The sequence below is a fragment of the Gambusia affinis genome, linkage group LG06, assembly GCF_019740435.1.
Source record: "Gambusia affinis linkage group LG06, SWU_Gaff_1.0, whole genome shotgun sequence".
Lineage (NCBI taxonomy): Eukaryota > Metazoa > Chordata > Actinopteri > Cyprinodontiformes > Poeciliidae > Gambusia > Gambusia affinis.
Window position 1 is genome coordinate 1,748,923 of NC_057873.1, and position 11,699 is coordinate 1,760,621.

The window sequence follows — 11,699 nt, forward strand, 5'->3', positions numbered from 1 at the left end:
ACTCTAACTTGTTCTGGGTTGATTTGTCTGTTGAACTTTGAGATTTTCAGGCTGAGTATGAGGAAGGGAGCCATCTTGAAAGAAAGATGGCTCCCCAATAAACACAAAAGAAGGACAAACGAGTTTTCTATTTTATTGTATCTCAGAGGAACACGTTCATCAAAATAAAAGGAGTGAAACTGCAACAGGAAGCTGAATTTTACCAAAATAAAAGTCTTCAACAGCATCTCGAAGCAGCAGGAATTCAGTCCTCATAAATATATTTGCACCTCTGACAGTAGAAAAATACACGACCTGGATAAAGCTTTAAACACGGATAAAGGAACATTCTGCTGTTTTTACTGGAACTTCAAGTTCGAAAACCAAAGTTCATCAAAGTTCACAATTCATCTGGAAAAATGTAAATATGATCAGAGATTAAAAAAAATCATGTTTTCATTTTACTATCAGAAAATAATAATTGAAGTTTTATTTCAGCAGCAAAACAGGAAATATTTATGATCTATAATTGCACTAAAATCCCAGGATGCACCTGAGGAAGAGTCAAAGGAAATCAGAGGTTTCAGTTCAATTTCTTTGGATTTTTTGTTTGTTTGTTTTTTTTATTTTTATGTTGATCAACAGTAAATCAAAGCAGGAAAACATTTAAACAACTTCTGAAATCTGAAAATATTTCTGACGAGTCTGCAGAAAGTTTTTAACAGAAATAAAATCCTTCAGCAAAAACTGAGCAGTTTCAGCTGTTTTGTGTTTCTGGTTCGATATTCACTGCAAAAGAAACTTTCATTTTCCTCTTCACAAAACATCAACGGTTTTAACGTAACGAACATTTACAGAACATTTAATTGGTTTATAACCTGGAAAAACTTGGCCTAATAATCTCCAGCTGAATATTTGGTTATATTTTAAAAAATCTAACAAATAAATAAAATCAAATCTGATATTTTAAATGAAACATTCGAGTTTCTCTTTACTTTTACGCATCAATAAACGTGTCTAACTGTTTCCGCAGTGACAGCTGACCGCCTGTCGGCCAATCAGAGGACAGGAAGCAGCTGCAGGAAGTGATGACGCCACAGGAAGTAGGAGGCGGGGCTAGACAGAGCGGCGGATCAGGTGGTTCTTGTCGGGTTCTAGGAACTCGTCCAGCAGAGCGTCCGTCACCTTTCGGAGTTCGTCCTCCAGCTGGGACACGTCGCTGCGGGACAGAGAGACGTCAGTGATGTCACCGAGGCCCCGCCCACACCTGCCATGACATAACTCCTCAGCTGACCTTTCTCCCGGCGCAGCGCAGAACTCGGTGTAATACTTGATCTTGGGCTCGGTGCCGCTGGTCCGCAGCGTTGCCACGACGCCGTTCTGCAGCGTGAAGGTGATCATCTGACTGCTCCTGGACACAGGAAGCACCTGCCGGAGGAACCGAGAGTTACAGGAAACAGCTTCCTGCTTCAGATTAACCTTCCTGGAAGTTCACGCAGAACCGCCTCGGATCAGAACTGAAACCCCTCAAGCAGAACCAGAATCTGAGGCGGAGCTTCGCTGAGTCCAGAGAAGGCTTCAGGACGTCGTACCAAAGAGTCCGACCACTTCCAGAACCAGGTAACAGAACCTACTTGAAAAACAACCAACAGATTCTGCCTGGTTGTTGTTCTCTGGTGAAACTGTGAGTTAGAACCCGGAACACCCCATGGTCCAACAGAACCTCCTTCAGCACCAGGACCTCAGTCTGGTCTATTGTTGAAATATGTCTGAAAGCAGGATTTAAAGGCTTCTGCTCTCAAAACTTTTAATACTTTTGCTCACATTTTTAATTTGAAAGCAGAACTTCATATTTTCTTCTCCAAACTTCTGGCAGAGAATCTTTTTACTTTACTTTCTGAGTTTCTAACTTCAGTTCTTACAGTCTGGTGTCCTGGAGCCTTGCTGGTCAAACACACCTGAACCAAATGGCTACATTTATTTTTGACCAATGCTGGGCTCACTGATGCTAACATGCTAATCAAAATGTTAGCTCAATCATGGAGCTCATTTTTAATTTTAAGATTTGCTCATTTTTAAAAGGTTTAGCGTCCCTAAATAAATCTTAAATGAGGTTTGAACTGAGCTGATTTCAGGAAAACAGTGATTTGTAAACTGTATGAACTCTGACTCCAGGAACCAGGATAATATCAGAACCTCCACAGTGGAAGAAGAAGAGCTGCTCTCACTGCTCTGAGGTCGGGCTGGCTGCTGTCGTATCCCGTGGTTACGTCCCTGACATGGACGACCCGAATGCCGCCGCACGCCTTCGGATACAAGTCGTCTCCGGCAAAGTTCCTGATCCGACTGAAGATCCTCTGGATGGTGGGGGGGTCGTTACAGGTGACGTATGAAGTCTTGGACACGTGGTAACCGTACCTGTAGACAGGAAGTGACAAAAAACTGCACTGTCAAAATAAGATAATAAAACGGACCTCAAACAGAACAACTGACTTCAGAGTGAAAATAAAGTTATTTTTAAAAAGATAAGCACTTTCTGAAACCTTTATACTTGAGTCCCTAAAGTATAAAGGGTTAAAGGTCAGGGTTAAAGGTTAGTGTTCATGTAAATATGAATTTCACTCATACTTGATGCTGTTCCTTAATAAGAAATATTCTGAGTAATTTAGTAAACCTTTTATAGTTTGTTGATTATTCAGGTAATTTTCCTGCTGCTTTGAAACCCCGTTGTTAATGTTGTTATTTTTGTTTACATTGTTTATGTTGTTGTTGTTGTTTATGTTGTTAATGTTGTTATTGTTTATGTTTCAGAGGCTGGTCTCATTACTGACGACTGAACTGAGATCAGATCCGCTGCTGTTTGCCACCATCTGGTGGTGAAACGTTCTGGGGAAACAAAACTCTTTGTATTTTCACACCTCAGCCCCCCAACCTGCTGCGTCCTACAGTCTCTTACGTCCGGTAGATGTTGTGAAGCTGCTGGTTCAGACTCAGCTTCCTGGTCTGCAGGTACGCCGCCATTTCGGCCACGACCACGGCCGCACTGACGCCATCTTTCTCAGGAACGATGCTGCCGCAGAGGAAACCTGCAGACAGCGGCTTTGACTGAGTCACATTGTTTTACAGTTTGAACACATCTTGTTGTGCACAGAAAGAAACAAAGAAGAGCCAGAAGAGACTTTATGTGGCAGCCTGTTCTGAGGTGTAGTTCTGCTAATCTGCCAGTAGGTGTCACCACTTCAACTGGTTAGGCTATTTTTTTTATTTTATTTAATGAAAATCAGAACATGGCTGGTAACATTTAATTAATTAAATTTTGAGTCACAAAAGTTTCCTTTGTGAAAATAGCTTGGCTTTAAAAAAAAAACAGAAAAAAAAAAAACAGGAAATGTCTTTAAGTTAAATACTAGAAAAGAAGAATAGTGTTTATAGTGCTACCTACTGACGGATTAATGCAACTACAAGTTAATTCAGTTGGACTCAAAGGTGGCACTGAAATGAAATATTATGTTATGCTGCCTTCAACTGGCAAGACTTTAAAATTGTCAGGTGATTTTCAAAACCTGAGTGATAAAAACCCTTATCTATAACAGGTCTGGTTTTACAGTGTGTGGTGTTCAGGCACACAAACTGATTTCACTGAACAACATTCAGCTGGGAAATCACAAAACCAAACATTAATTTAGAGTAAACAAACATGGCCGACGAGGAAGAAGCAATGGCGATATTTAACAGTGAATGTTTTGGATGGGGGCTGCACAGTGGTGCAGTTGGTAGATCTGTTGCCTTGCAGCAAGAAGGTCCTGGGTTCGATTCCCGGCCCGGGGTCTTTCTGCATGGAGTTTGCATGTTCTCCCTGTGCATGGTGGGTTCTCTCCGGGTTCTCCGACTTCCTCCCACAGTCCAAAAACATGACTGTCAGGTTAATTGGTCTCTCTAAATTCTCCCTAGGTGTGAGTGTGTGTGTGAATGGTTGTGTGTCTCTGTGTTGCCCTGCGACAGACTGGCGACCTGTCAGGGTGACCCCGTGACCCCGCCTCTCGCCTGGAACGCAGCTGGAGAGGAACCAGCAACCCTCCTGACCCCATTAGGGATGAAGGGTGTTCAGATAATGGATGGATGTTTTGGATGATCTCCAGCTTCCACTGGACTTTCTGTTGCACCGTGTTTCATTTATCAAGCCAAGACAATCCAACATGTTGAATATCCATGTTTTTAGATCGGAGAATCCCAACATCCTTGCAAACGGACAAGATCTCTGAACATGTCAGGCGTGTCTCTAAAGATTGTTGGAATTGGAAAATCTGGACAAATTTGACATGAAAATCTTGCTGTGTGAATCAGGGTTTACATCACAGTCTGGTTGTGATGCATTTAGCAACAGAACGCAGTAACAGTCACTCATCAACAAGTGGCAGCATTGAGCTAACACTTGCATTTAGTTGTATTGAGCGATTACCAGGGTCTTGGTTCTGATTGGACCAACAACGATTCTGGGAGCCAGACAAACACAGAGAGACTTAAAGGGACAGCAGACCATCAAAGTTCTCACCTATAGACTCTTCGAAGGCAAATATGACCCTGTTTCCGGTTTTGGAGAGCTCATGGATTCTGTTCCCGATCCACTTGAAGCCAGGAAGAGTTTCCTGTTGGAGAACAGACGTCACAAGTTTGTTTCTGCAGAGACCCGTCAGATGAACTAGTCGCCTTCAGCTTTTACTGACCTCAAAGTGGAAGCCCTCGATGCGAGCGAAGGCCTGCAGGATCTTGGACGACACGGTGGTGGCCAACATGTAGATGCTGTTGGTGTCCGCTGGGTCCGGATGGCTCTCCTTCCAGTTGAAGAACATCCACCATCCCAACAGGGCAGCCAACTCGTTTCCTGAGAACACCTTCCACCCGAACCTGCAACTCAAAGCAGACCCAAATAACCAGCCAGACTTCCCCTGCAGGATGGGGGTCTAACTGCAGCGAGCGCCACGTACCCGTCAGACCGCTCCGCCACGGCCAGCCGGTCAGCGTCGGGGTCAGTTGCTAGGACGATCTGAGCGTTTTCCCGCTCTGCCAGGAGGAGTGAGAGCTCCTGGAAAACAGAGGAGGACGATAAACATGGAGCAAACCCAAGAAGTTCTGACTCCACAGAGATCCAGGGTACCAGGACAGACTCTCCCTCCTCTGGGTTTGGGCTGCGAACAGAGGAGAAGTTTGGGTCGGGGTCTTTCTGCTCAGGGACGGGAACGGGCGGGGCGAAGCCGAACACCCGGAAGGCCTGCTGGACAAAGTCGTGACCGACTCCGTGGAAGGACGAGTGGACGAACTTTAACGTGCAGCTCCTGTTCAGATCTCTGGAAAACACAGAACAGCTTGAAGGGTTCAGGAAGTTACTGGGGGAAACGGGGAGGAAACACGACGTTACCTGTGGAAGCAGAGGGAGGTTAGATCCTCCATATAGCAGCTGTTGATCTGGGTCAGGGGGTCGGTCCTCAGCGAACTGCGGTCCACCAGCTCCTCGTCCCAGCAGGAGGCGCTCCAGGGCTCCAGCTGCTCCTCTATACAGCGCAGAACCTCCTTATCATGAGGGGAGGCGATCTGAGCGCCGCTACACCAGTACACCTGCAGGGGGAGGCAGAAACACGCTGGAACTCCAGATGGTTCAGATCCACAGAGCATGAGGTTCTGGATCCGGATCAGACAGATTCATTAAGCCACATCTAAAGGTTTCTGTTCAGCTCAGACTCTTGGGCCCGGATGAGGCAGCAGGAGGTTCTGTTTGGTTTGACTGATCCGTCAGCCTGACCTTGTAACCGTTGTCCTCTTTGGGATTGTGTGACGCAGTGATCATCACTCCAGATGCGGCTCCCAGTCTCTTCACAGCGTAAGGCTGGGAAACAAAACAAGGACATAAACAGTTTGGTAAAGAGACGAGTCAGAAAGTTTCCAGAAGACTTTCTGTTTTTACAGCAGACGTTTGTCTGCAGAGGATCTTAAACCTCAACATCCGATCTGAGATGCTAATTCCACATCAGATGTTTACATCAGTAAAATCCAATCTATCCACCTTTTGTTTTGTTTCATCAGTTAAAGAAACTAAACTAAACACATTTAATAACAGCAGGAACATTAATTACAGATATTTCAACATAAACATTCACCTTCCTGGAAGTTTCACCTTTTTATTGCCTTTATAAATCAGACAAGATCAACAACATTTTGGCTTTTTTGATTAAAAGAAAAAATAGTATGAAAGCAAAAACTGATTTATACAAAATAATGTTAAATAAATAAAAAATATGCAACATGAAATAAGTATTTAACTGTGACTGATCTAATCCAACAGAAGTCCAGTTAACTGGTCTCACAATAAACTAAATATTCACTAAAAACAGTTAAATATTTATGGAATCACTTATTTTATGTTACACGTTTTTATCTGATTCTACAGATCAAACTGAGCGCTCAGACTGCTGTGCACCATGGACCTGTTTAATATTCCTTTAACAGTGACAACATGTCTGCAGGAAGTGATGTCATCGAGCTTTCTCACCACATAAGGAGTCGGGACGAACGAGGAGAAGAGATGGACAGGAACGTCTCTGCTGAGCATCACTGCAGCCGTCAGCTTGGCCAGCCTGGGACGCACAAACACACAGAGACCTGGATCAGGAAGCAGGGGACGGACTTCCTGTTACACTTCCTGTCTGGGTGCCGTTCCGTCTCCGTATCAAATCCCTGGAAACAAAACCAAATCCAGAGTTCCTGCTGTTCACCTCTGACTGCTGCAGCCGCTCTCCTCCTGACCTCTGGTGTCGTATCCAACGACGACGCCCCGGCTGCTGAGGTCAGCAAAACACCTGCACAGGTAAGCATGAAGGCCCTGAAAGGGGCGGAGCAACTGGTCAGATGGACAGGAATGGGACCAGTTCCACTGGTCTGCAACCAGTATGAAACAGTCCTTATTGGTGTAGTCTGGACCCTGACTGGGTTGGTTCTACTGGTGTAGTAACTGGTCTGGACCCTGACTGGGTTGGTTCTACTGGTGTAGTAACTGGTCTGCAGCCTGACTGGACTGGTGTCTGAACTGGTGATTGACCTGTGAGGACTGGATGACGGTGAGGTCGTTGATCCGGTTGAACCCGGCTCCCATCGGGGCTCTGAGTCCGGCCGTACCGAAGCTCATCCGGCTGCAGAGTCTGGACCGCAGGTTCTCCAGGCGACCCGCCGCCACCAGAGACTCCACCTGAGCCCGAGTCCATTTGTTCTACAGAAAATGAACACAGACTGATGACACCGAGTTCAGAATAATGTTCTGACCAGTTTAGGTTAACTGGCCTGAGCTGGACCCAAACCAGTTGGAATCTGGTTCTGGTTTCAGACTGCTTCCTTTCTGATGGGCTTTTATAGGCGTATTTTAGCTCTGAGGATCAAGATAGAAATGGAGGGAAGCTTTTCCCAGCGGCTGACATTTACAGAGCAGGTCACGGTGACCTTTAACCCACAGAGCTCTGACTGCAGGAGGAGGCCGGCTGGACATCAGGGGACAGATCAGGAGTTTCATTTGGTCTCATTACATAGTCTGGTTTAAAGAATGTAACTTTTAGAAAACATATTTGATAAATATTTATTGAACTTTGTGGTGACTGTATAATATGAGACATAATTTGTGGAAAAAATTTAATAAAAATGAATAAATAAATGGTTCAGGTCTGCCTTGACCCAATGCTAACAACAAACAACCAATCAGAGGAGGAGCGTCTTCACACTGTCAATCATCCTCATGTGTGTGTGTGTGTGTGTGTGTGTGTGGCCACTGATTACGGTGCATAAATGATGTTTTGTGCCTTTAGCACATTGAGCAGCCAGTTTGACTTGCAGCACTAAGCCCCTCCTCCTGACCTGGTGGTGGATGTTATCAGAATATCTTATTAAACTGTCAGGACATGGTGATAGTCTAATATGTAAATGTTTTGTTTTTTTTTAATTACAGTACAAGAACTGCTTTTATTTCATTTAAACCATTAAGGCCTGCTGCGATGTGTGCTGATGAGTCTGAAGAACATGAAACTGATGCTGATTTATTTTGATCACGTCCTCTGATGGAATGACAACATGGACATGCAGCAGGAAGTGATCACATTGACCCACCTCTCAACCAGATGGGGCAGATTCCTGCTTTTCCTGCAGGCTGCAGCTCAGGGTGGTAATAAGTCCAAACACCGGGCCTTTCACGACTCAAACAGCTTAGCTGCTACTTGATCACCCACAAATTGTTTAATCTGCTGTTCCCACTAACCCCGGTGAGCCCGAACTCAGAACCCCCATGTTCAGACCCAGAGGTTTCGCTTTCTTAACCCACAGACTGAAACAATCAGAACCAGCAGTGCTGTCTGCCAGTTTTCTGTATTAACCTGATCTGAGGATAAATTCGGCACACATTGTTTCAGATCAGGAATGCTCTGATCTGAAACAATATAACATCTTATTTAAGCGATGTTTAAACGCACTAAAGAACACCAATTAAAGTTCTGACTTCAGGTGTTTCTAGTTTAGAAAATAAATGCGCCGATTTTTCCAGGAGGCATCAAATATTGTTGCCCCGGTTTCTTTAAATCCTCTTTGTGTTTTTCAGTTCGTTTATGTGAGAATAAACGGTAAAGCTGTGTGTTTTTAGGGAAACTCCCGGATTTCAGTTACCGCTGCCAGGCTACAACCGCAGAACCTGGAGTCCGTTAACGGCTAGACAGACTCACCCTGTCCCAGTCCAGCCACTGCTGCACCGCCTTGTCCAGCTGTGGGTCCCCGGTACTCCGCCACCGCAGGTTCGCGTTCAGGTCCCCGTTTCCTCCGGTTCCCGCGGTGTCCTCCATGCTGACAGACCGGAACGAGCTAATTAATGCTCGGCCATCAGACTGGAGGGAACAGCTGCTGTGTTTGCCGGTTGTCTGAGCTCTGCTGCTGCTTTCCCCCAGCAGCACACTGTCATTGACGGGTTGTTGTTGCAGCTGCAGTGTCTCAGCACCGCCCGCCTCCTCCTCCAGGCAGCTAACGTGCCTTTAGCCGCAGCTAGCCCCTATTAGCACCTTCGACGAAGTTGGCCTCCGATTCGTAGTACAATTAAAGGACCAGTCTGTTTTTTTAATCATCTGGACTACATCAAATGTGGATTACAACGTAAAATACGTTGACTCTTCAGAACTACCCTGGATTATTCATATTCATATATTCATTTGGTGAAAATACCAACTAAAAACGTTTTGTGTGTAGAATAAAGGTCTCACTGATCTGAAACTATTCAATATAAAATTGTTATAGAATTCAATCCAATTGTGATCAGTTTGGTTATTATTGGATTCTGATCTAAAACTGACCAAACGTTTTTTTTGTTTTTTTTTTTTTTCTTTACAAATCAGATACCATCTTCCGCGCAGAAAAAATGTTAGCGAAAAATGAAACTGAACCGGATCCTTCCACAATAAAATAGAATAGAATCAAACTCTGATGGCTCCTTTCAACATAAAGTACTCAGATACAAATATAAACGCTGAAGACAGAACCGACAGATTTGTTTCCACATGTTAAATCATTTACTTGGAGAAAACAAGCAGGTTGATTCTTGTTCTGAACCAACCAACCAACCAACAGGCTCATCGTCTGATCACTTTGATCTTTATTTTATATCAAAAACACAACAGAGAACTAATTCACAGCTTTAGTGTTCCTGATTCTTAAAAATGTTTTGTAGTCAGTGGAGGAGAAAAAAGGCATCATGAGTGAAACAGTTTCTACGCAGACGACGCGCCGGCATTCTGGTTGGGTTCTGGCGTTTCTGCCTCCGTCAGCCGGCAGCTGAACTGCTCCCTGAAGGCGTCCAGCAGGTGAGGGACGGCTTCCTCCACGCCGACGTCTCTCTGCAGCTCTCTGCTCAGCGACGTCACGCCTTTGCCTTCGATCCCACACGGCACGATGTGGTCGAACCACGACAGGTCCGTGTTGCAGTTCAGAGCCAAGCCGTGAGACGTGACGTAGCGGCCGCAGTGGATTCCTGGGAACACAAACACTCGTTACACTGAGGCGCAGAGCTACAACTGCAGATCAATGAACAAAGAAAACATTTGGCCACAGAGGAATAAATATCCGCCACAAAACTCAGGGAATTCAACATTAATATTGACATATTTCAAGCAACGCATGATCATCATGCAGACAGTGGCAACCCCATCGGGGGGACAGGGGGGCCCAAGACCCCTTCTGGAAAATGCTAGCAACCCCATTAGAAATATATGCAGAACAAACCCAATAAATGAATCAATTAATTTATGAAAAACAAAATAACATTTACAGAAATAAACAATAAAATTTGGTTGCGTCGTACCGATGGCGCAGATCTTGTTGTCTCCGACCCAGACTCCCGTGTGAGGCGACGTCGCTGCTTCCACGCCGAACCTGCCGCACAGCGCGATGACCGTCTTCTCCAGCTGGCCCACGTACCAACGGACGCTCTGAGGGAACAGAACCCGCGTTACACCCAGAACCACAGACACTATCGGATCTCAGGCCGCTCAGGTCCGACCTTCTTAAAGCTCCCCAGGTGCAGCACCGGGTAGCAGACCAGCTGGCCCGGTCCGTGGAAGGTGATGAGTCCTCCTCTGTTGGCGTGGTGGACGTCGGCCCCAAGCAGCCGGAGCCGGTCCAGTACTGGACCCGGGTACGGTTTGTGCCGAATGCCAGTGGTGTAGACTGGCGAGTGCTGGCAGAGCAGCAGCGTATGGGCCGGACCGGACCGGTGCCGGTCAATGTAGACCTGCTGCAGCCTCAGACCCTCTTGATAGGACACCAGGCCCAGACGGACCACCTCCACCAGGGGCCTGGCGGTCTGCATCCAGAACTGCAACGGGACCAAATCCAGTCAGAACCATCAAGTTCAGAAGTTCGACTCATTTTAGAAACGGGTCATCTCAGGATTCTTCTAAATATTCCGACATGTTTATCAGGAAGAGCTGGGAACATTTCCGGGTCACGTTCCTGCAGCTTTAATTCATTCAGAGAAGCTGGAGACCCAAAGTGAAGGACCAAAACAGAATCCCTCTGAGATTCTACTGATTTTTAGACTTTCCTCGGCACCGGACCGGTCCAGAACCTGCAGTGAGAACAAACAGGTCCAATCTAACCTGCAGAACCTCACACTGAGTTCGGCTGCTTGGTTTCACCGGCTGCAGTCAGAAAAGAGCTGCTTCGGGAGGAAACTCCGAGCTGCAGAACCAGAAGCTCGGTTCTGGTCCAGAACCTCAAACCTGATCCAGGGGACTCACCTGTCAACGTCACCGAGCGCTCACCCAAGTCCTCTACCTGTCAGCTGTGGAATCCGCGTGGGTTTCCGGTTTAGAGCCGCACTTTCAACCGGAAACACACACAGGCCTTCATAATAAAACTGTTCAATTTTGAGTTATAGATCGAGCTCTCCTGAACGTTTACATGTGGCTTTATATGAATCAAAAACATAAAAGAGCAATTCTAAGAGAAATCCTCAGGAACAGGAACGGCTCTCCGGTACTACGGTTTAATTCAGGAACGCACCAATATCAAAAAACCAATAACCAATATTTATTGATATTAGAGACGTTTACACCTCTTGAAAAAATTACTACACCATATATTTTCTCTGCTTTAGTGAAACACCTGATAATTCAGTTTCAGCCAATAGATTTTTTAAATCCATTGGCTGA

General features: G+C 45.6%; 2 protein-coding genes across 3 annotated transcripts; both read right to left on the reverse strand.

Moving 5' to 3' along the window:
- Nucleotides 1–117: 117 nt before the first annotated feature.
- Nucleotides 118–9,071, reverse strand: pgm2l1 (phosphoglucomutase 2-like 1). Of its 2 annotated transcripts, XM_044119882.1 has the most exons (14): nt 8,727–9,071; nt 7,070–7,237; nt 6,747–6,853; nt 6,524–6,608; nt 5,777–5,860; nt 5,396–5,592; nt 5,135–5,324; nt 4,965–5,062; nt 4,704–4,884; nt 4,532–4,625; nt 2,936–3,065; nt 2,208–2,397; nt 1,274–1,407; nt 118–1,198 (listed from the first exon to the last, which is right to left on the reverse strand). In XM_044119882.1, exons 1-14 carry the CDS (start codon nt 8,841–8,843, stop codon nt 1,096–1,098), a joined length of 1,878 nt encoding a protein of 625 aa, XP_043975817.1. In that variant the 5' UTR covers nt 8,844–9,071; the 3' UTR covers nt 118–1,095. The 2 variants fall into 2 exon arrangements, with proteins under 2 accessions (XP_043975817.1, XP_043975818.1); XM_044119883.1 differs by lacking the exon at nt 7,070–7,237 and having other exon boundaries at nt 8,727–9,058.
- Nucleotides 9,072–9,626: 555 nt separating this feature from the next.
- Nucleotides 9,627–11,378, reverse strand: lipt2 (lipoyl(octanoyl) transferase 2). The gene is made up of 4 exons (XM_044119887.1): nt 11,286–11,378; nt 10,547–10,861; nt 10,349–10,475; nt 9,627–10,018 (listed from the first exon to the last, which is right to left on the reverse strand). The coding sequence occupies exons 2-4, from the start codon at nt 10,853–10,855 to the stop codon at nt 9,759–9,761; spliced, it is 696 nt and encodes a 231-aa protein (XP_043975822.1). The 5' UTR covers nt 10,856–10,861; nt 11,286–11,378; the 3' UTR covers nt 9,627–9,758.
- Nucleotides 11,379–11,699: the final 321 nt, after the last annotated feature.